Source organism: Pseudorasbora parva, chromosome 24, assembly GCF_024679245.1.
Source record: "Pseudorasbora parva isolate DD20220531a chromosome 24, ASM2467924v1, whole genome shotgun sequence".
In the NCBI taxonomy this organism is placed as follows: domain Eukaryota; kingdom Metazoa; phylum Chordata; class Actinopteri; order Cypriniformes; family Gobionidae; genus Pseudorasbora; species Pseudorasbora parva.
In genome coordinates, this window is record NC_090195.1 from 734,865 (window position 1) to 759,864 (window position 25,000).

The following is a 25,000-nucleotide window of genomic DNA, read 5'->3' on the forward strand; positions in this document are numbered from 1 at the left end:
AATGGCGTCCGTACGGCACAGGAAGTTCCTCTGACCGAGGTGAGTCTGCTGTCTGTGAGCCGTGTCGTAAAGCCAGTCTCTCTAGTCACGTTTATGTGCACACTTTTTATTATTCCGACTGAAAGATTCAGTGGACTGTTGACATGAGACGCTATCTAAACCGATCTGCACTGCAAAACATGCTCTTCTTCCTCAGTATTTTTGTCTTGTTTCCAGCGCAAACATCTAAAAATTCTTAAATCAAGATGCATTTAGTAAAACGACATAAGATATTTGTCTTGTTTTGTTGAAAATAAAATCTAAATGAAGAGAGTTTTTGCTTAAAACGGGTAAAATGATCTGCCGATGGGGTGAGGAGAATAATCTGATTTCAGTTCGGAAACAAGAAACAAGATTTCAATCAGAATCAGATTATTTTTCTCATCCCCTTGGCAGATCATTTTGCCCGTTTTAAGCAAAAACTCTCTTCATTTAAATTTATTTTCCCACAAAACAAGACAGCTTGTGCTTAAATGTTTCTTAATGTAAGGATTTTTAGATATTTGGACCTAAAACAGGACAAAAATACTGAGTAAAGGCGGGCGTACACTGTGCGAATTCGGACACTCGGAAGGTCGTGAGATATTGCAGACGCTACGAGTCATTTTATTTGATCATCGCATCAAATCAGCAGGAACACGGCACGACTGTTTGCACCGCGAGCCGGCCGCGATCACACGAGTTTTTGTGTTAAACGCAGACACCGGAGCTTTCAATGTTGCTGCTATAGCTTCAGAAATAAAGAAAAAAGGTGTGAAAATGATTTGTTGAAAAGCAGAGAACAGCCATTCCTTTTAACCGAAACAACCAGAGAGAGAAGACTGCACGTGAGAGAGAGAAAGTGTGTGTGTGTGTGAACGCAGTATGTGGCAGCCACTGAGCTAATAATAGTCATATAGATTGAGCGTATGTGACGTGCTTGTGCATGATTTGGCAATAGGGGACAGCCATATGCTGGTAAAAATCGGGCCGACTCCCCGAACTTTTTAAACATGTTTAAAAATGATCGTAAGGTCGGGAGGTGCTCTTAACGTGCTCGGCTCGTCTCGTATTTCCTCTCACACGGTGCGAGCCGCGACGATACGAGCATCCACGATGTCCACGCGATTTCTCCCGAGAAAAAAAAATCGTCTGCGAGTTCGTACGACAGCAAAAATCGCACCGTGTACGCCAGCCTTAAGAAAAGCATTTTTTGCAGAGCATGGTGAATTTTTTCATTTGATCGGTTCATGAGAAGGTTTATCCCACCCCTCTCAAACCGATTACAATAGTATTCGATTCGGGCATTTTTATTCCTATTGAGGTGTTTATATGGAGCATTTTCCTTCGGATTGGACTTTTAAACCAATCACAGTGCTCATGTAAACGCACCTTCTGACCATTTTTCCTGCTTGTGTGCAGCACAAGTGGAAGTATTTCAACTCCGTGTCGGATGAAGCCGTAAGTCACGCCGACTTCCTGTCTGTGCTGAGTAACCTGGAGTACGTCCTCATCAAGGCATCCTATGGGTCAGGCCTGCAGCAGAGCCGGTCAGTCACATGATCCTCCAGAATAACAGCAGGACCAATCAGGGGCCGTACGGCCGCATTTACACTGCAGGTCTCGATGCACAATTCCGATTTGCTGACTACACTGCAAAAAATGCTCTTCTTACTCAGTATTTTTGTCTCGTTTCTAGTCCAAACATCTAAAAATTCTTAAAACAAGAAGTATTTACTAGACAAGCAAAAGTAATTGTCTTGTTTTGGGGAAAATAACTCAAAATGAAGAGAGTTTTTGCTTAAAATAAGATAAATAATCTGCCAATGGGGTGAGAGAAATAATCTTAATTCAAACAGAAAACAAGATTATTTTTCTCACCCCATTGGCAGATTATTTATCTTATTTTAAGCAAAAACTCTCTTCATTTTGAGTTATTTTTTACCAAAAAGATACTTTTTTTTACTTGTCTAGTAAATGTTTCTTAATGTAAGAATTTTTTGATATTTTGACTTAGAAACGAGACAAATACTAAGTGAGAAGAGCATTTTTTGCGGTGCATGAGAGGAAAACATCGGAATTGGGTCACTTGAACCATGCAGTGTGAATGGGGCCAAAGTGACGAGAGTGAATGGAGTCGTGTTCTCTGTCTCTCTCTCCTCAGCATCTCTAATATCTCCATGGAGACGGCGCTGGAGGCGGAGGAGGTTGCCGAGGGTGGAGAAGAGGCGCGGTTGGTGGAGGTGTGTGAGTGTCCGCTGGGATACGCCGGACTCTCCTGTCAGGTTAGATCAAATCATCATCATCATCATCACTCTTCATCTACAGTCCCTCACAATACACTCAGAAATGGATCTAATAGTTCCTGTCCTTTATCTCAATTTAGAAACTGATAAGTTGCTTAGTAAACTAAAATAACATTCAATAAAATGTATAACAATATATTATTAATAACTATACACACTCACCTAAAGGATTATTAGGAGCACCTGTTCAGTTTCTCATTAATGCAGTTATCTAATCAGCCAATCACATGGCAGTTCTTCAGTGCATTTAGGGGTGTGGTCCTGGTCAAGACAATCTCCTGAACTCCAGACTGAATGTCAGAATGGGAAAGAAAGGTGATTTAAGCCGTTTTGAGCGTGGCATGGTTGTTGGTGCCAGACGGGCCGGTCTGAGTATTTCACAATCTGCTCAGTTACTGGGATTTACACACACAACCATTTCTAGGGTTTACAAAGAATGGTGTGAAAAGGGAAGAGCATCCAGTGTGCAGCAGTCCTGTGGGAGAAAATGCCTTGTTGATGCTCGAGGTCAGAGGAGAATGGGCCGACTGATTCAAGCTGATAGAAGAGCAACTTTGACTGAAATAACCACTCGTTACAACCGAGGTATGCAGCAAAGCATTTGTGAAGCCACAACACACACAACCTTGAGGCGGATGGGCTACACCAGCAGAAGACCCCACCGGGTACCACTCATCTCCACTACAAACAGGAAAAAGAGGCGACAATCTGCACAAGCTCACCAAAATTGGCCAGTTGAAGACTGGAGAAATGTTGCCTGGTCTGATGAGTCTCGATTTCTGCTGAGACATTCAGATGGTAGAGCCAGAATTTGGCGTAAACAGAATAAGAACATGGACCCATCATGCCTTGTTCCCACTGTGCAGGCTGGTGGTGGTGGTGGTGTAATGGTGTGGGGGATGTTTTCTTGGCACACTTTAGGCCCCTTAGTGCCAATTGGGCATCGTTTAAATGCCACGGCCTACCTGAGTATTGTTTCTGACCATGTCCATCCCTTTATGACCACCATGTGCCCATCCTCTGAGGGCTACTTCCAGCAGGATAATGCACCATGTCACAAAGCTCCAATCATTTCAGTTTGGTTGTTTGAACATGACAATGAGTTGTCTGTACTAAAATGGCCGCCACAGTCCCCAGATCTCAACCCAATAGAGCAGCGTTTCTCAAAGTGTGGGGCGCGCCCCACTGGTGGGGAATAGAGACATGACAAGTGGGGCGCGACAAACGGGACGAAATTTGTAAAAATGTTTTGCCCATCTCTCTTAACCTTTTGAGCGGTCCCGCATGAGATTTTTATTTCTGTGCCCCTGAGAGTACGGTACCACATATGGGATTTAGAATGTTTAGTGACGTGACATAATTGCCAGATTCTGCCAGATTTCGCGCTTTGGCTGGCGCTGAGCCAGATGCGGACGCGCTCAGCTCTTGACAACATCATGAAGTGTTTTCAACCTCATAATGTTTATTTTAGGTTTAATTTAATAGGTAGCATTTAAATACACATAAGTACTAGTAAAACAATACATTTAGAGTTTGTGGAATACACACTGGTGTCTATGGTAGCAGCAATAACAATCCATTCAAATATAACTTGCTGACATAACAATAATAAATAATACATTTTATTTATTACATTTTATAGAAAATCTCAAAGTGCTACAAAGGTAGGAAAAAAATTGCTTTGAATTCCACATTATTTATTCATATCAGATACACATAGTGTAAGTAACTTATATAAAGTTTACTCGATTCTTCTCCCAGTTCAGCGGTCACTTACTTACTCCAGGAGAAACTGATGAATATACGTGCTGTAAATCCGATTGACAGTGCATTTGTTCAAAGCAAATGCTGCAGCGCCCATCTTACATTATAGACCAAAATCAAGATAAGATCATTTATAAAGGTTTTTAAATGGCAAAACACATTAACAATTGGATTATTAGATAGTTGATAAAATGGTAAGCAAGTCAATATTTTGAATAAAAAAGAAAAAACGTACTAAAAGCGATAAATCTGTCATACAGCGCTATTTCGGTTGTGGTGAGTCACGCGATAAACATGACGTGTTGCCATGGAAACAAAGGTGAAAAGTTCTAAAATAACGTTGCCTTAAAAAACTCTAAAATAATAAACTAACTTGACACATTTAAGGTTAAAATGTGATGTTAATAAAATAAATGTTAACAGGAAACCTTAAAGCCTAGATAATTACCATTTTGTTGGGGTGATAGGTGGGGTGACAGGTGGGGCTCGGAGCCCTTCCCTACCTCCAAAGTGGGGAATGGCAGAAAAAGTTTGAGAAACACTGCAATAGAGCATCTTTGGGATGTGGTGGAACGGGAGCTTCGTGCCCTGGATGTGCATCCCACAAATCTCCATCAACTGCAAGATGCTCTCCTATCAATATGGGCCGACATTTCTAAAGAATGCTTTCAGCAGCTTGTTGATCAATGCCACGGAGAATTAAGGCAGATCTGAAGGAGAAAGGGTCAAACACAGCATTAGTGTGTGTTCCTAATAATCCTTTAGGGGAGAGTATAATATAATGCAATATAATATATTGTAATATAATCTAAAGGCCCATTCACACCAAGGATGATAACATCAATAAAGATGTTTGCTTGAGAAGCTTCCACATCGTTTCCTGTTGAGTTGTTGTTTTTACCCATCATGCTCTGTTCTGCAGGAGTGTGCTCCGGGTTATTACCGCCAGGCCGTGTCTGAGCTCCACATGAAGGGCCGAAAGCGGCCAATCATGCGGCCCTGCGTCCCCTGCCGCTGCAACAACCACAGCCTGTCATGTGACCTGGAGACGGGCCAATGTCTGGTGAGGAAATCCAGACCATAAACCTGCTTTATCCACATCAAACTCACAAATAAAGACTAAATGAGGCTTAACCAATCATGTGTTCAGGGATGTCAGCACAACACCGCAGGAGAGCGCTGCCACGTGTGCGCCGCCGGGTATTATGGGAAGGTGGAGGGCTCCATCAGTGACTGCTCGCTGTGTGCCTGTCCGCTGCGGGGTCAGAGGTCAGCTCACATGACTGTGTGTAGGGTTGGGTACCGGTGCTATATGCCTATATAGCACCGGTACTGATATAACCGAGGCCAATATAGCACCGGTACCGATATAACCAATGCCAATATAGCACCAATATCGATATAATCGAGGCCAATATAGCACCGGTACCGATATAACCGATGCCAATATAGCACCGGTACCGATATAACCAATGCCAATATAGCACCGGTACCGATATAACCAATGCCAATACAGCACCGGTACCGATATAACCAATGCCAATATAGCACCGGTACTGATATAACCGATGCCAATATAGCACCGGTACCGATATAACCGAGGCCAATATAGCAGCGGTACCGATATAACCAATGCCAATATAGCACCGGTACCGATATAACCAATGCCAATATAGCACCGGTACTGATATAACCAATGCCAATATAGCACCGGTACTGATATAACCGATGCCAATATAGCACCGGTACTGATATAACCAATGCCAATATAGCAGCGGTACCGATATAACCAATGCCAATATAGCACCGGTACTGATATAACCAATGCCAATATAGCACCGGTACTGATATAACCGATGCCAATATAGCACCGGTACTGATATAACCAATGCCAATATAGCAGCGGTACCGATATAACCAATGCCAATATAGCACCGGTACTGATATAACCAATGCCAATATAGCACCGGTACTGATATAACCGATGCCAATATAGCACCGGTACCGATATAACCAATGCCAATATAGCACCGGTACTGATATAACCAATGCCAATATAGCACCGGTACTGATATAACCAATGCCAATATAGCACCGGTACTGATATAACCAATGCCAATATAGCACCGGTACTGATATAACCAATGCCAATATAGCACCGGTACTGATATAACCGATGCCAATATAGCACCGTTACTGATATAACCAATGCCAATATAGCACCAATATCGATATAATCGAGGCCAATATAGCACCGGGACCGATATAACCAATGCCAATATAGCACCGGTACTGATATAACCGAGGCCAATATAGCAGCGGTACCGATATAACCAGTGCCGATATAGCACCAGTATTGATATAACTGATGCCAATATAGCACCGGTACCGATATAACCGATGCCAATATAGCACCGGTACCGATATAACCGATGCCAATACAGCTCCAGTATCGATATAACCGAGGCCAATATAGCACCAGTACCGATATAACCGATGCCAATATAGCACCAGTATCGATATAACCGAGGCCAATATAGCACCAGTATCGATATAACCGATGCCAATATAGCACCAGTTCCGATATAACCGAGGCCAATATAGCACCAGTACCGATATAACCGATGCCAATATAGCACCAGTATCGATATAACCGAGGCCAATATAGCACCAGTACCGATATAACCGATGACAATATAGCACCAGTACCGATATAACCGATGCCAATATAGCACCAGTATCGATATAACCGAGGCCAATATAGCACCAGTATCGATATAACCGATGCCAATATAGCACCAGTTCCGATATAACCGAGGCCAATATAGCACCAGTACCGATATAACCGATGCCAATATAGCACCGGTACCGATATAACCGAGGCCAATATAGCACCGGTACCGATATAACCGAGGCCAATATAGCACCGGTACCGATATAACCGAGGCCAATATAGCACCGGTACTGATATAACCGAGGCCAATATAGCACCAGTATCGATAAAACCGATGCCAATATAGCACCAGTATCGATATAACCGATGCCAATATATAACCGGTACCGATATAGCCGATGCCAATATAGCACCGGTACTGATATAACCGGTGCCAATATAGCACCGGTACTGATATAACCGGTGCCAATATAGAAGCGGTACCGATATAACCAATGCCAATATAGCACCGGTACCGATATAACCGAGGCCAATATAGCACCGGTACCGATATAACCAAGGCCAATATAGCACCGGTACCGATATAACCAAGGCCAATATAGCACCGGTACCGATATAACCGAGGCCAATATAGCACCGGTACCGATATAACCAAGGCCAATATAGCACCGGTACCGATATAACCGGTGCCAATATAGCACCAGTATCGATATGACCGGTGCCAATATAGCACCTGTACCAATATAACCGGTGCCAATATAGCACCAGTACCGATATAACCGATGTCAATATAGCACCAGTACCGATATAACCGGTGCCAATATAGCACCAGTACCGATATAACCGGTGCCAATATAGCACCAGTACTGATATAACCGGTGCCAATATAGCACCGGTGCCGATATAACCGATGCCAATATAGCACCAGTACCGATATAACCGGTGCCAATATAGCACCGGTACCGATATAACCGATGCCAATATAGCACCAGTTCCGATATAGCCGGTGCCAACATAGCACCAGTACTGATATAACCGATGCCAATATAGCACCAGTACCGATATAGCCGGTGCCAACATAGCACCAGTACCGATATAACCGATGCCAATATAGCACCAGTACCGATATAGCCGGTGCCAACATAGCACCAGTACTGATATAGCCGGTGCCAACATAGCACCAGTACTGATATAACTGGTGCCAATATAGCACCAGTACTGATATAGCCGGTGCCAACATAGCACCAGTACTGATATAGCCGGTGCCAACATAGCACCAGTACTGATATAGCCGGTGCCAACATAGCACCAGTACTGATATAACTGGTGCCAATATAGCACCAGTACTGATATAACTGGTGCCAATATAGCACCAGTACTGATATAGCCGGTGCCAACATAGCACCAGTACTGATATAGCCGGTGCCAACATAGCACCAGTACTGATATAACTGGTGCCAATATAGCACCAGTACTGATATAACTGGTGCCAATATAGCACCAGTACCGGTTTGGGACTGGTATCGTTTTAAAAGTACCAGTTTGGCACCGGTGTTGTTTTAAAATTAACATTTAGGCACCGGGATCGTTTTATAAGTACTAGTTTGGCACCGGTATCGCTTTAAAAGTACAGTTTCGTTACCAGTATTGTTTTAAAAGTATCGCTTAGGCACCGGTATCGTTTTGAAATTACCGTTTAGGCACCAGACCCAGATGATACCCAACCCTATCTGTCTGTATGCAAATAAACATATAAATAGTGCATATATTTATATAATTAAAGGATATTTTGCGTGTCTTTAGTTTCAGCGCGACGTGTGTGCTAGAGGGCGCGGGAGATTTCCGCTGTGACCGCTGTGAGGAGGGATACGAGGGCCGTTACTGTGAGAGGTGAGGTCATGTGACATCCAAACACACACACACACACACACACACACTCTCGTGCACTAACGCTCTCTCCCGCATCTCTCAGGTGTGCGGTCGGTTATTATGGTAACCCGTCTCAGCCAGGTGGGCGGTGCCAGGTGTGCCAGTGCAGTGAGGCGGGGTCGGTGCACAGCATCTGTGACGGACACACGGGGCGCTGCGAGTGCAAGGCCGGGGTCAGAGGTCACCTGTGTGACCAGTGTGAGGAGAGACATGTGCTGGTCAGCGAGCAGTGTGTGTGTAAGTCAACCTTATTTCTACAGATGGTTTCAAAGAAGCTTCACCGTAATAAATAGGAAAATAGTGAAAATCTGTGTGGATTTAGTTCAGTTTAGTGTGGATTCAGTTCAGTTCAGTGTGGATTCAGTTCAGTTCAGGTCAGTTCAGTGTGGATTCAGTTCAGTTCACTGTGGATTCAGTTCAGTTCAGTGTGGATTCAGTTCAGTGTGGATTCAGTTCAGTTCAGTTTGGATTCAGGTCAGTTCAGTGTGGATTCAGTTCAGTTCACTGTGGATTCAGTTCAGTTCAGTTCAGTGTGGATTCAGTTCAGTTCAGTGTGGATTCAGTTCAGTTCAGTGTGGATTCAGTTCAGTGTGGATTCAGTTCAGTGTGGATTCAGTTCAGTTCAGTGTGGATTCAGTTCAGTTCAGTTCAGTTCAGTGTGGATTCAGTTCAGTTCAGTTCAGTGTGGATTCAGTTCAGTTCAGTTCAGTGTGGATTCAGTTCAGTTCGGTTCAGTGTGGATTCAGTTCATTTCAGTTCAGTGTGGATTCAGTTCAGTTCAGTGTGGATTCAGTTCAGTTCAGTGTGGATTCAGTTCAGTTCAGTGTGGATTCAGTTCAGTTCAGTGTGGATTCAGTTCAGTGTGGATTCAGTTCGGTTCAGTGTGGATTCAGTTCAGTTCTGTTCATTGTGGATTCAGTTCAGTTCTGTTCACTGTGGATTCAGTTTAGTGTGGATTCAGTTCAGTGTGGATTCAGTTCAGTTCAGTGTGGATTCAGTTCAGTTCAGTGTGGATTCAGTTCAATTCAGTGTGGATTCAGTTCAGGTCAGTGTGGATTCAGTTCAGGTCAGTTCAGTGTGGATTCAGTTCAGTTCAGTGTGGATTCAGTTCAGGTCAGTTCAGTGTGGATTCAGGTCAGTTCAGTGTGGATTCAGTTCAGTTCAGTGTGGATTCAGTTTAGTTCAGTGTGGATTCGGTTCAGTTCAGTGTGGATTCGGTTCAGTTCAGTTCAGTGTGGATTCAGTTCAGTGTGGATTCGGTTCAGTTCAGTGTGGATTCGGTTCAGTTCAGTGTGGATTAGGTTCAGTTCAGTGTGGATTGGTTTCAGTTCAGTGTGGGTTCAGTTCAGTGTGGATTCAGTTCAGTTCATTGTGGATTCAGTTCAGTTCAGTGTGGATTCAGTTCAGTGTGGATTCAGTTCAGTTCAGTGTGGATTCAGTTCAGTTCAGTGTGGATTCAGTTCAGTGTGGATTCAGTTCAGTGTGGATTCAGTTCAGTGTGGATTCAGTTCGGTTCAGTGTGGATTCAGTTCAGTTCATTGTGTGTTTAGCTCAGTGATGATTCAGCTCAGTGTGGATTCAGTTCAGTGTGGAGTCAGTTCAGTTCAGTGCATTGTGGGTTCAGCTCAGTGTGGATTCAGCTCAGTGTGGATTCAGCTCAGTGTGGATTCAGCTCAGTGTGGATTCAGTTCAATGTGGATTCAGTTCAGTTCAGTTTAGTGTGGATTCAGTTCAGTTCAGTATGGATTCGGTTCAGTTCAGTGTGGATTCGGTTCAGTTCAGTGTGGATTCAGTTCAGTTTAGTGTGGATTCAGTTCAGTGTGGATTCAGTTCAGTTCGGTATGGATTCAGTTCAGTGTGGATTCAGTTTAGTGTGGATTCAGTTCAGTTCAGTATGGATTCGGTTCAGTTCAGTGTGGATTCGGTTCAGTTCAGTGTGGATTCAGTTCAGTTTAGTGTGGATTCAGTTCAGTGTGGATTCAGTTCAGTTCGGTATGGATTCAGTTCAGTGTGGATTCAGTTTAGTTCATTGTGGGTTCAGTTCAGTGTGGATTCAGTTCAGTTCATTGTGGATTCAGTTCATTGTGGGTTCAGTTCAGTGTTGATTCAGTTCAGTGTGGATTCAGTTCAGTTTAGTGTGGATTCAGTTCAGTTTAGTGTGGGTTCAGTTCAGTTTAGTGTGGATTCAGTTCAGTTTAGTGTTCAGTTGAGTGTTGATTGGGTTCAGTGGATGTTGATTCAGTTTAGTGGATGTTGATTCAATTCAGTTGAGTGTTGATTGGGTTCAGTGGATGTTGATTCAGTTTAGTGGATGTTGATTCAATTCAGTTGTGTGTTGATTGGGTTCAGTGGATGTTGATTGGGTTCAGTTGAGTGTTGATTGGGTTCAGTAGATGCTGATTCGGTTCAGTTGTGTGTTGATTGGTTTCAGTTGTGTGTTGATTCGGTTCAGTTGAGTGTTGATTGGGTTCAGTAGATGCTGATTCGGTTCAGTTGAGTGTTGATTGGGTTCAGTTGTGTGTTGATTCGGTTCAGTTGAGTGTTGATTGGGTTCAGTAGATGCTGATTCGGTTCAGTTGAGTGTTGATTGGGTTCAGTTGTGTGTTGATTCGGTTCAGTTGAGTGTTGATTGGGTTCAGTAGATGCTGATTCGGTTCAGTTGAGTGTTGATTGGGTTCAGTTGTGTGTTGATTGGGTTCAGTGGATGTTGATTCGGTTCAGTAGATGTTGATTGGGTTCAGTAGATGCTGATTCGGTTCAGTTGAGTGTTGATTGGGTTCAGTAGATGCTGATTCGGTTCAGTTGTGTGTTGATTGGGTTCAGTAGATGTTGATTCGGTTCAGTTGTGTGTTGATTGGGTTCAGTTGTGTGTTGATTGGGTTCAGTGGATGTTGATTCGGTTCAGTTGTGTGTTGATTGGGTTCAGTTGTGTGTTGATTGGGTTCAGTGGATGTTGATTCGGTTCAGTTGTGTGTTGATTGGGTTCAGTTGTGTGTTGATTGGGTTCAGTGGATGTTGATTCAATTCAGTTGTGTGTTGATTGGGTTCAGTGGATGTTGATTCAATTCAGTTGTGTGTTGATTGGGTTCAGTAGATGCTGATTCGGTTCAGTTGTGTGTTGATTGGGTTCAGTAGATGTTGATTCGGTTCAGTTGTGTGTTGATTGGGTTCAGTTGTGTGTTGATTGGGTTCAGTGGATGTTGATTCGGTTCAGTTGTGTGTTGATTGGGTTCAGTTGTGTGTTGATTGGGTTCAGTGGATGTTGATTCGGTTCAGTTGTGTGTTGATTGGGTTCAGTTGTGTGTTGATTGGGTTCAGTGGATGTTGATTCAATTCAGTTGTGTGTTGATTGGGTTTATTTGAGTGTTGATTGGGTTCAGTTGTGTGTTGATTGGGTTCAGTGGATGTTGATTCAATTCAGTTGTGTGTTGATTGGGTTCAGTTGTGTGTTGATTGGGTTCAGTAGATGTTGATTCGGTTCAGTTGAGTGTTGATTGGGTTCAGTAGATGTTGATTCGTTTCAGTTGTGTGTTGATTGGGTTCAGTAGATGCTGATTCGGTTCAGTTGTGTGTTGATTGGGTTCAGTAGATGTTGATTCGGTTCAGTTGTGTGTTGATTGGGTTCAGTAGATGCTGATTCGGTTCAGTTGTGTGTTGATTGGGTTCAGTTGTGTGTTGATTGGGTTCAGTAGATGCTGATGTTGGTCAGTGTGTTGATTGGGTTCAGTAGATGTTGATTGGGTTCAGTAGATGCTGATGTTGGTCAGTGTGTTGATTGGGTTCAGTAGATGTTGATTGGGTTCAGTAGATGCTGATGTTGGTCAGTGTGTTGATTGGGTTCAGTAGATGTTGATTGGGTTCAGTAGATGCTGATGTTGGTCAGTGTGTTGATTGGGTTCAGTAGATGCTGATGTTGGTCAGTGTGTTGATCCAGCTGATGTTTCTGCAGCGTGTGATGACGGCTGCACCGGAGTTCTGTTGGATGATCTGGACGCTTTAGACGGGTCAGTGGCGTCTCTGAACCTCTCCGGTGTCGTTATCGCCCCCTACAGCCAGCTGATGACCTTGGAGAACCAGACCCGAGAGGTCAAGGTCAGTCACCGGAGCTCTTCTGCATTTACAGGACCGGCCAAAAGTTTGGACACGTCACTATCTGTAATGTTTTTGAAAGAAGTTTCTTCTGCTCATCAAGCCTGCATTTATTTGATCAAAAATACAGAAAAAATGTAATCTTGTGATATATTATTACAATTTATGCATTAATAAATCATTAATAAATGCTGATTTATTTGTGTGCTCAGAGCTGAATGTTCAGGATGGTTCCTCCAGTCTTCAGTGATCATGATCATCAGAAATCATTCTCAGATGAGGATTCATTACGAGTGCTGGACACAGTTCTGCTGACGTATATATCTGAGGAATAAAAGGCTCAAAAGAACTGCATTTATTCAAAATAAAAGCATATTTTCAAATAATATAAATCTCCTTTACTATCAATTTAACACATCCTTGCTGGATAAAATTATTGATTTATTTTAAAAAAAAGAAAGAAAAATAATGCCTGAGCCCAGATGACTGACCAGTAGAGTATACTGCTGTTACAAAACATTTCTATTTTTAAAACATTTGCTTATTTATTTGTATTTTTTTACTTTCTCACATTCAAAAATCTCTCAGGTTATGAACATATATTAGTGATCAGAACTATCTCCAACACTCGTAATGAATCCTCATCTGAGAATGATTTCTGATGATCATGATCACTGAAGACTGGAGGAACCATCCTGAACATTCAGCTCTCATCACACAAATACATCAGCATTTATTAATGATTTATTAATGCATAAATTGTAATAATATATCACAAGATTACATTTTTCCTGTATTTTTGATCAAATAAATGCAGGCTTGATGAGCAGAAGAAACTTCTTTCAAAAACATTACAGATAGTGACGTGTCCAAACTTTTGGCCTGTCCTGTATAAAGCTTTGATTGCATGAATGCTTCATGTGTTGCGTTATTTCCAGAGTTTGATGGCGTGGGAGCAGAGTCCAGATTATCAGCTGACCGCAGGAGAGCGAGGCTTGAGCAACCTGAGCGAACACATCACTGACCTGCAGCAGCAGGTACCGCTCGCATCCCTCCTCACGGTAACCACGGCGACCGCTGCTGATGCTGACGCTCTGTGTGTGTGTGTGTGTGTGTGTGTGTGTGTGTGTGTGTGTGTTCTGCAGGTGCAGAGAGTGTTTGATGGCAGTGAAGATGTGCTGTTGACCTCTGAGGAGAGACTCACACAGGGCAATCATCTGCTGGAGCTCATCAGTAACACTCGTTCTGCCATCCACGGTAACACACACTGCTGACATCAGTCTCCAGAGTCATGCACCGACAACCAGTTAACCAGAACTAAAAAAAAATGTTTTAACATTTCATTAATTGAAATAAAGCAATTATTGAATTTTATTTATTTATTTGTTTAGTTTATAAATGATCTGATTAGATTTTTTGATTAGATTTTTAGATTTATTTATTTTATTTTGAAGAGTAATGCACCTAAAACCAGGGTTATTATTAACTGAAAATATTAAAAAACATTTCATTAATTGAAATAAAGCTTATTTTTATATTTTTGTTGATTTATTTTTTGGAGAGTAATGCACCTAAAAACAGGGTTATTATAATTTAAAACTATATAAAAAATAAAATAAAAACATTTTATTTTATCATTTTATTTTATTTTACATTTTCCTTTCCTTTATTTATTTATTCATTCCATTTATTTATTTATTTTATATTTATTTTCATTTTTTTTTTTTTTTTATTGTTTTTTTTTTTTGAAGAGTAATGGACTTAAACCAGGGTTACTATCAACTAAAACTATTTTTTTTTAAATATAAAAAATTGAAATTAAGCTTATTTTTATATTTGTATTGATTTATTTTTAGTAATGCACCTAAAACCAGGGTTATTATAATTTAAAACTATGTAAAAAAACAAAATAAAATCATTTTATTTTATTATTTTATTTTTTTACATTTTACTTCACTTTACTCTCCTTATTTATTTATTTGAACAGTAATGGACTAAAACCAGGGTTATTATCGACTAAAACTAATATTTAAAAAAAACAAAACATTTTCATTAATTGAAATAAAGCAATTATTTTATTTTATTTATTTTAAAGAGTAATGCACCTAAAACCAGGGTTTTATTAACAAAACATTTTTTAGTCATGCATTGAAATAAAGCTGATTTTTATTTTATTTATTTATTTTTATTTTATTTTATAAGAGTAATGCATCTGAAATATACAAAAAAATCACTAATTGAATTTTAATAAAATAAAATACAATAACTATAAATATTAGATGGACTTAAACTTTAAAATATGAACAAATTAAACTGAAAATTAAAAAATGAAAACTAAGTTAATAAATATTATAATAGTATCCAAATAACACTAGAATGGCAGATTTAAATAAGTGAGTGAATAACAGATCCCAGTATTACTGAGTTGATTTGATTGGCTGCTGAGCTCATCTCTGCTGGTCTGTGATTGGTCCAGGCCTGATGGAGCAGGTGCGGTCTGTGAATGTGACGATGGCCGGCGGTGTGGATGAAACGAACGGCTCGAGCTCGTTCCTGCTGGAGGAGATGAGTGAGATGGTGCAGAAGATCCGAAGCGTCGATCTCACACACTTCAGAACGACTGCACAGAGCGAGCTCAGGTACGAAACACCTGCGTCCCACACACACACCTGTGATGCGTGGGTTGATCCAAAATGAGCGGTTACCCGTGGTTACGACTCATCCCAAAATATTTTTTGCAATATTCGGGTTATTCGGAAAACGACGGTCAGGTGCGGGATGTTTATACGTTGACTCACGCATCACTGACACAAGCAAACACGTGTTCAGTTTCTAATGTTGTGTGTGTGTGTGTGTGTGTGTGTGTGTGTTCAGTTCTGCAGTGTCTGTGCTGCGGAGGGTTCAGGGTGAGATGTCTCAGCCGCTCAGACTAGAGAACGTTTCCTCAACTCTCAGCAAACGCGAGCAGCAGCTCCTGCAGGTCCAGGAGAGTCTAAACTCGGCCGAAAGACTCAATAACCACAGCCGGAGTCTGATCCGGGACATGCAGACCAACCAGAGGCAGCTCACTGTGAGTCTAATGCTGGATCATCACAGAGAGAACACATGAGTTACACCGGAGGAATAAATAAATAAATCACACTTTACTGTACATTCACATATAAAACAGCTGATTTACACTGGAGTAATATTCCACAATTTTTACTGTTTTATCACATAAATGCAACTTTAATCATAGACATAAATCACACTTTACTGTACATTCACATATAAATCAGCTGATTACACTGGAGTAATATTCCACAATTTTTACTGTTTTATCACATAAATGCAACTTTAATCATAGACATAAATTACACTTTACTATACATTCACATATAAAACAGCTGATTTACACTGGAGAAATATTTCACAATTTTAACTATGATTATGATCAATTTTATGAGCAGAGAATCATTAAAAAAATATCTTTCTCCAGATCTCCAGCAACAATGTGAGCCGTCTGAACCAGGAAGTAGAAACCCAAGTACAGGAAGCTCAAGACCTGCTGACCGATGCCCTCAATATGGCCGAAAACATGGACAACGGCACCGCAGTAAGAGGCTTTCTGCATCACATGACTCTTTTTAGACCTGTACACTGCAAAAAATGCTCTTCTTACTCAGTATTTTTGTCTTGTTTCTCGTCCAAACATCTAAAAATTCTTAAAACAAGAAGTATTTACTAGACCAGAAAAAGTAATTGTCTTGTTTTGTTGAAAATAACTCAAAATGAAGAGAGTTTTTGCTTAAAATAAGATAAATAATCTGCCAATGGGGTGAGAAAAATAATCTTAATTCAAACAGAAAACAAGATTATTTCTCTCACCCCATTGGCAGATTATTTATCTTATTTTAAGCAAAAACTCTCTTCATTTTTTTTTTTTTTTTTGCGGTGTACGGCGCAGTGGATGTAATTCCAGGTGATGCGTTTGTGTTTTCCAGACTCTGGAGGAGATGAGGACCGATCTGGAAGGCTGGAGTCCCAATCTCAGGAAGCATGTGGATGCTTTAGTGATGGATCTGACCAAAAGAGACGCTCTACAGATGGTGTATAGGGCCGAAGATCACGCCCAGGCCCTCAGCAAACAGGCACAGGCCCTTAACAGGTGCGAAAAATACTCTTCTTATTTAGTATTTTCTTCTTGTTTCCAGTCCAGATATCGAAATATTCTCAAATCAAGATGCATTTACTATCAGTAAAATGACATACGATATTTTTTCTTTTGTTGAAAATAAAATCTAAATGAAGAGTTTTTGCTTAAAACAGGCAAAATGATCTGCCAATGGGGTGAGAAAAATAATCTGATTTCTGTTTGGGGTGGAATCAAGATTATTTTTCTCACCCCATTGGCAGATCATTTTGCCTGTTTTAAAGGAGTACTTCAGCGGTGGGAAGATGAATCAGTGTTTAAACTGGGTCATTAATGTAGTAGAAATGTGAAATTATTTTTTAATTGTGCCTTCTAGACTGAGAAAAGACAGAAAACTTATTTTTGTCTCATGGGGATGAAAGACTACAATTCCCAGAATGCTTTACTGCCCTACGAGACCACTCCGGATCCTAACCGCTACTAGATTACTGGATCACTTTCCCACCGCGTTCATTTTCATAAAATCAGTTCAGGTAGAGAACAGACACTACAATTACAAACTTGAACGTGTGTGTTCAGTATGTGAGTGAGCCGCTAAGGGAGTCTCACAGCCCAAACGCTGCAGGAGTCAGATTGACAGTCATGGATGAGCTCGTGATGAGAGCTGAGGTAAACGCGTCCGTGGCATAGATTCACAGCGCATGTTCAGTCTGCAGCGTTTTCAGTTCATGCCTTTGAAAGCTTAACTTTCATAAGAATTAGTTTGAGAAGTTGAAAGACTTGCTTTTCTCCGCTGGCCGCACCGTTTAAACATGAATGCCTGAGGCTGCAGCTGTGAGCTGTGCTGTGAGTGCGATCTCCATCCCTCATGAGCGAGTTGAAAAGGTGAAATGGAACCAATAATTCCTCCAATGGCGCAAATTGACGATATTTGCGTCATGGAAAGAATTTTTCCAGAAATAAAATGCATAAATCTCTCGGGGGATATGAAGTGGGGGAAGCGCAATCATTCGAATATACTCCAGGGTTTCTACTGATACAAAGCCATATGCTAATCGCTGAAGTAACCCTTTAAAGCATTAGTTCTGTGGTTTTTTCCTAGGCTTGGTTGTGTTTATGGGAGGCAGTATAACGTGTCTTAATACTTTTTTTTTTTTTAAACGCTGTATTTTTCTTCTATCCTCCCTTTATTCCACACCGCTGTCTGACCTTTGAGCGGCTCGTCTGCTTCCTGCTTCTATGAAGCCCCTCCCTCTGAAAAACGCAATGGTCTTAGATTGGTCAGATGGCCAAATGTAGTTTCCTGTATTTTTATTGGCTGAAGTGCCGAGCACAGGTTAAGGCCACGCCCCTTCCCATTACAGCAGAAGTCACATCTGCGGAGACTAGCGAGGGTTTATGATGTCACCAACCCAGGAAGAAGCTCGTTGTAGTCCAAACCGGTCATATTTGTAGTCAATAAACTGCCGTAACTTTAAAAGACAATATCTCCGTTTGCAGTGAACGTTCAGCGCTGAAACTTTGCAGAGACTGTTTATGCTCAAGCAGCGACACTACACACTAACTAAAGTTACACAAGTCACATCACAGTGACATTACACACTAACTACAGTTACACAAGTCACATCACAGTGACATTACACACTAACTAAGAAATCTCACCAAACCGATCAAATGTGATGTTTATGCTGTAATTTTTGTGGTCAGTTCTCTGTCCGAGGTCAGATCTGCTGCAGTAAACTCAGCCAGCTCCAGCCACACCAACAGCAGCATCAGAGCAGACACACAGGAGGCGGGACATCTGGCTCAGGCCGCCAGTCAGGACGCAAGCTCCGCCCTCAACCTGGTACGCCCACCAATCAATGGTTAGAAAATGTGATTTGCATGAGAATCCCCAGTGATGCTGATTGGCCTGTTTTCTGTCAGACGTCGGAGTGGGAGGAGTCAGTCACAGAGCAGGGGACGCGAGCGCTTGAGACGAGCTCAGAGATGCTGGAGGCCAGCGGAGCAATGAAGAACCTCACGGAAGGTAGAACACACGCACACACACACACACATACTCACTCACTCTCTCACTCTCTCACTCTCTCTCTCACTCACTCACTCACTCACTCACTCACTCACTCACTCACTCACTCACTCACGCACACACACACACACACACTGCCCCTAAACCTACGCATCACACACACACATACAAACACACATAGACTCACGTACACACACACACACGCACAGACTCTCACAAACACTCACGTACACACACACACGGTTGTTTTTGTAACATATGGGGACATTCCATAGGCGTAATGGTTTTATACTGTACAAACCGTATTTTCTATCCCCTTACACTGCCCCTAAACCTACCCATCACACACACACACACACACACACACACACACACACACACACACACACACACACACACACACACACACACACACACACACACTGCCCCTAAACCTACCCATCACAGGAAACATTCTGCATTTTTACTTTCTCATAAAAACTCCTCCTGTGTGATTTATAAGCCTTTTGTAAAGTGGGGCCATGGGTAATGTCCTCATATTTCACCCTCTCCTGTAATACCTGTGTCATACCCATGGCATTATACACATTTGTGTCCTCATATGTCACAAAAACATGCCCACACACATAGACACACACTCACATACACACATACACACACAGACTCTCACACACACTCAGACTCTCTCTCACACACACACACAGACTCACCCACACTCGTGTACACACACACACACACACACACACACACAGATTTGGGGTCGCCATCTGCAATGAATGCCAGAACCAAATGACATAAACAGCATTCACTAATTTATATTAGAGGTACGTGATGACTGTGTGTGTGTGTGTGTGTGTGTGTGTGTGTGTGTGTGTGTGTGTGTGTTTCAGGGCTGGTGTTTAATGTCAGTGAAGTAAGCAGCAGGTTGAGTCTGGTCAGAGCGAATGTTCAGAACTTCACTCATCTGCTCCCAGAAGCCCTGAGCGTCCTGAGCAACCTGAGCAACGGTACACACACACACACACACACACACACACACACACATCAAAGCATCGAACATTCTCTGAACATTGAGGAAACGTTCCATTGTATCGTTCTTCAGACATTATGGGATGTTACTTTTTAATGTTCTTAAATGACCAGATAGCTTTGAACAAACGTTCTCCTAAGGTTTCCCAGAGCGTTCCCAGGTAAGCAGATGTGTGTGTGTGTGTGTTCCTCAGGCGAGAGAGATGTGATTCTCGAGGTGAAGCTTCAGGCGGAGGCGGCGAACGCTTCGCTACAGAAAGCACTGCAGCGTTTGGAGGATTATCGCCTCAAGCTGGACCAATCGTTCTCTGCGGTCGGCTCGGCCAACATTAGCCGCCGGAGCGCCAGCCAACTGGTCAGAGACTCTGAGGAGACCGGTGCGTGCTCTCTCTCTCTCTCTCTCTCTCTCTCTCTCTCTCTCTCTCTCTCTCTCTCGCTCTCTCTCTCTCTCTTCATGTGTGTGTGTCTGTCTCGCCTCTCAGCCAACGCCGTCACATCCAAACTGAGCGAGGCTCACCTGAAGGCGGAGCGGCTGTTCGACCGGCTGAAGCCTCTGCAGACGCTGGGCGAGAACCTGAGCAGAAACCTGTCGGAAATCCGAGAGCTGATCAATCAGGCCCGCAAACAGGCGGCGTCGGTGAGTCTCGGCCATGTGCCCTCCGACCCTCACACACACCAGGGTTGCCAGATTTTCACAACAAGACATACACAATGGCAACTCATGACTAGCCCAAAACAAGCCCAATCGCGGGGGGTGCATTCTGGGGGGTAAATATATGTTTTGTGCCAGGGTTCCCTGCTAAAATTAACATTTCCAGGGCTAAATATAACATGACTGGGGTCATTTCAACATGTGGACATGAAACTCTCACTCACACACACTCTCTCTCACACACACCCTCTCTCACACACACCCTCTCTCACACACACACTCTCTCACACACACCCTCGCTCACACACCCTGTCTTACACACCCTCGCTCACACACCCTGTCTTACACACTCTCGCTCACACACACTCTGATCTCTGCAGATTAAAGTGGCCGTCGCGGCCGACCGGGATTGTGTCCGAGCGTACAGACCGGAGGTGAAGTCCAGCAACTTCAACACACTCACACTGACCATGAAGACCAGCGAACCCGACAACCTGCTCTTCTACATGGGCAGCAGCGCCAGCGTACGTCACATGATCCACACTGGCACACACACTCTAATCTTTTTTTACATAATATGCATTTGGCAAAGGCTTATATCCAAAACGAATAACATTGCATTTAAGGTGCACATTGTGTAAGTTCTTACTTTCCCTGGGATTCGAACCCATGACCTTGGCGTTGCTCTATTGCTTGCGCTACGGGAAAGCTGTAGCTGTTTTTATACGTTACTGTAAGTCTCTGTTTAAATCCCATCAGGAGGATTTTATGGCTCTGGAAATGCGGCATGGGAAGGTGTCGTTCCTGTGGGATACGGGCTCCGGACACACCAAACTGGAGTATCCCGGCGTTCAGATCAACAACGACAAGTGGCACCGGATCAACGCCACGCGGTGTGTGTGAGCCTCGCACACTGATTAACACTGCACAAAATGCTCTTCTTACTCAGTATTTGTGTCTTGTTTCTAGTCTAAACATCTAAAAATTCTTAAAACAAGAAGTATTTACTACTCAAGCAAAAGTAATTGTCTTGTTTTGGGGAAAATAACTCAAAATGAAGAGAGTTTTTGCTTAAAATAAGATAAATAATCTGCCAATGGGGTGAGAAAAATAATCTTAATTCAAACAGAAAACAAGATTATTATTCAAAAAAAAAAAAAAACGAAGTCAGAAAAGCATTTTTTGCAGTGCAGCTCAGCTCTTCCGTCACACTCACACTCACACACACCCTGATCTCAGCTCTTCCGTCACACACACACTCACCCTGATCTCAGCTCTTCCGTCACACTCACACACACACACACCCTGATCTCAGCTCTTCCGTCACACACACACTCACCCTGATCTCAGCTCTTCCGTCACACTCACACACACACCCTGATCTCAGCTCTTCCGTCACACTCACACTCACACACACACCCTGATCTCAGCTCTTCCGTCACACTCACACACACACACACCCTGATCTCAGCTCTTCCGTCACACTCACACTCACCCTGATCTCAGCTCTTCCGTCACACTCACACACACACACACCCTGATCTCAGCTCTTCCGTCACACTCACACTCACCCTGATCTCAGCTCTTCCGTCACACACACACTCACCCTGATCTCAGCTCTTCCGTCACACTCACACACACACACACCCTGATCTCAGCTCTTCCGTCACACACACACTCACCCTGATCTCAGCTCTTCCGTCACACTCACACACACCCTGATCTCAGCTCTTCCGTCACACTCACACACACACCCTGATCTCAGCTCTTCCGTCACACTCACACTCACACACACACCCTGATCTCAGCTCTTCCGTCACACTCACACACACACACACCCTGATCTCAGCTCTTCCGTCACACTCACACTCACCCTGATCTCAGCTCTTCCGTCACACTCACACACACACCCTGATCTCAGCTCTTCCGTCACACTCACACTCACACACACACCCTGATCTCAGCTCTTCCGTCACACTCACACACACACACACACCCTGATCTCAGCTCTTCCGTCACACTCACACTCACCCTGATCTCAGCTCTTCCGTCACACTCACACACACACTCACCCTGATCTCAGCTCTTCCGTCACACTCACACACACACCCTGATCTCAGCTCTTCCGTCACACTCACACTCACACACACACCCTGATCTCAGCTCTTCCGTCACACTCACACTCACACACACACCCTGATCTCAGCTCTTCCGTCACACTCACACTCACACACACACCCTGATCTCAGCTCTTCCGTCACACTCACACTCACACACACACCCTGATCTCAGCTCTTCCGTCACACTCACACTCACACTCACACACACACCCTGATCTCAGCTCTTCCGTCACACTCACACTCACACACACACCCTGATCTCAGCTCTTCTGTCACACACACTGATCTCAGCTCAGCTCTCTGTCTCTCTCTCACACACACACACACACACGCACACACACACACACACACACACACACACACACACACACACACACACACACACACACACACACACTGATCTCATCTCAGCTCTTCCGTCTCTCACACACACACACACGTTTGTTTTTGTGAGATATGGGGACATTCCATAGGCGTAATGGTTTTTATACTGTACAAACCGTATTTTCTATCCCCTTACACTGCCCCTATCCCTAAACCTACCCATCACACACACACACACACACACACACACACACACACACACACACACACACACTGCCCCTAAACCTACCCATCACAGGAAACATTCTGCATTTTTACTTTCTCATAAAAACTCCTCCTGTGTGATTTATAAGCCTTTTGTAAAGTGGGGCCATGGGTAATGTCCTCATATTTCACCCTCTCCTGTAATACCTGTGTCATACCCATGGCATTATACACATTTGGGTCCTCATATGTCACAAAAACATGCCCACACACACACACTGACCTCATCTCAGCTCTTCCGTCACACAAACACACACACACAAACACTGACCTCATCTCAGCTCTTCCGTCTCACAAACACACACACACACACACACACACACCCTGACGTCTGTCCGTCTGCTGCAGGTTTGGGAGGCAGGGCAGCCTGAGCATCCAGCAGCTGGACTCGGAGCCTCTTCCCACCATCAGGACCGCAGCGTCCGGATCCTCCAGCGTGATGGACGTCAGCAGATCCACATGGCTGTTCGTCGGCGGGCTCGGCGGTCAGATCAAGGTTCACTTTTTTTATTAATCAGACACTTTATACACACACATAAACGCCCTACATATATTACCAAAGCAGGCAGCCCTACATATGTCATACTGCAGGACAGTTTGGTCGCAAGCAGCTCCGTCTGCAACTAAACAAACTGGTTCACCATAATCCAGCAACACACACCATGGGTTAAAAGCCATCCGCCATCACCATCGTCTTGTCCGTGGGAAATATATTTTACTAAGCTTTGAAAGCTTTAGTGATTTATGTTTTTTAAAATTACTTTTTAAATGTATTTATAATTTAGCACCTGAGCCACTTAGTACATTTGTTCAAATACAGAGCAGCAAAATATTTACTAGAAGTACTTAAATCATATCTGCATAACAGCAAACACTGCAGGACGAGCTTCAGCCTTTACTGTCCAGAGCTGCAAGCGTTAGAATTCATTACCATTGGACATTAGGACTATATCTGACTTCAGGAAGTTCACATCCAAGTTCATCATATCCAAAGTTCAGTTTTGAATATTCTGCTCTAATCTGACCTCTGAGCTCTGAGCTGTGCGGTGTCCAGAATAATAATCCTCCACGGTGTGTTAATAGGCCAGAGCAGAACTGAGTCTGGTTTCTCTAAGGTTTATTTTTCTCCATCATGCCCTGATGGAGTTTGGGTTCCTTTGGTCGCCTTTGGCTTGGCTTGCTCAGTTGGGGACACTAACATTATGATCAGAGTTATTCAACTAAATATACAAATAACATTAATGAATGAGGTCTTATTTAATTCTATAAACTATAATACTGATCTGCCAACATTGTCACTCTATGATAAATTAAAATAAGCTGATAACATCACTGTTTACTTCAGAACGACTGTACAGCCAAATCTAATTCTGCTGCAGTATTGTCCTGTTTAACACTGAAGCTGCTCTGACACAATCGGCGCTGGAGAAGAGCGATAGAAATAAAGATGAGTGATTGATTCTAACGACACGCGAGGCGATAAGATTCCAGCGGAAAACAACTTGTCTGTCCTAACAAGACACGACGCCACTACGAGATGCAACTAATCAATCAAAAACCACAGCCAATCAGAACAGCGAGTGGGCGGGCTCTAGCGGCAAGTGCACGGCACCAGAGATTAATCTTGACGGCACTCGCAAGCCCATGAGTCAAGATCAGAACTACACACA

The 25,000-nt window shown here is 43.0% G+C and overlaps 1 protein-coding gene across 1 annotated transcript in view; it reads left to right on the plus strand.

Moving 5' to 3' along the window:
- Positions 1-25,000, plus strand: part of lama1 (laminin, alpha 1) — a 93,673-nt gene that overhangs the window by 50,601 nt on the left and 18,072 nt on the right. Inside the window, exons 26-47 of the mRNA XM_067434769.1 lie at positions 1-39; positions 1,441-1,568; positions 2,183-2,303; positions 5,011-5,151; positions 5,239-5,357; positions 8,566-8,652; positions 8,735-8,928; positions 12,641-12,783; positions 13,719-13,817; positions 13,926-14,037; positions 15,257-15,419; positions 15,655-15,850; positions 16,259-16,375; positions 16,764-16,927; positions 18,620-18,758; positions 18,839-18,941; positions 19,832-19,948; positions 20,165-20,347; positions 20,453-20,607; positions 21,003-21,146; positions 21,382-21,515; positions 23,679-23,826. The exon at positions 1-39 is cut by the window's left edge and continues 147 nt beyond it. Of these exons, the coding sequence (XP_067290870.1) occupies positions 1-39; positions 1,441-1,568; positions 2,183-2,303; positions 5,011-5,151; positions 5,239-5,357; positions 8,566-8,652; positions 8,735-8,928; positions 12,641-12,783; positions 13,719-13,817; positions 13,926-14,037; positions 15,257-15,419; positions 15,655-15,850; positions 16,259-16,375; positions 16,764-16,927; positions 18,620-18,758; positions 18,839-18,941; positions 19,832-19,948; positions 20,165-20,347; positions 20,453-20,607; positions 21,003-21,146; positions 21,382-21,515; positions 23,679-23,826 (2,946 nt within the window). The remainder of the gene's footprint in view (positions 40-1,440; positions 1,569-2,182; positions 2,304-5,010; positions 5,152-5,238; positions 5,358-8,565; positions 8,653-8,734; positions 8,929-12,640; positions 12,784-13,718; positions 13,818-13,925; positions 14,038-15,256; positions 15,420-15,654; positions 15,851-16,258; positions 16,376-16,763; positions 16,928-18,619; positions 18,759-18,838; positions 18,942-19,831; positions 19,949-20,164; positions 20,348-20,452; positions 20,608-21,002; positions 21,147-21,381; positions 21,516-23,678; positions 23,827-25,000) is intronic.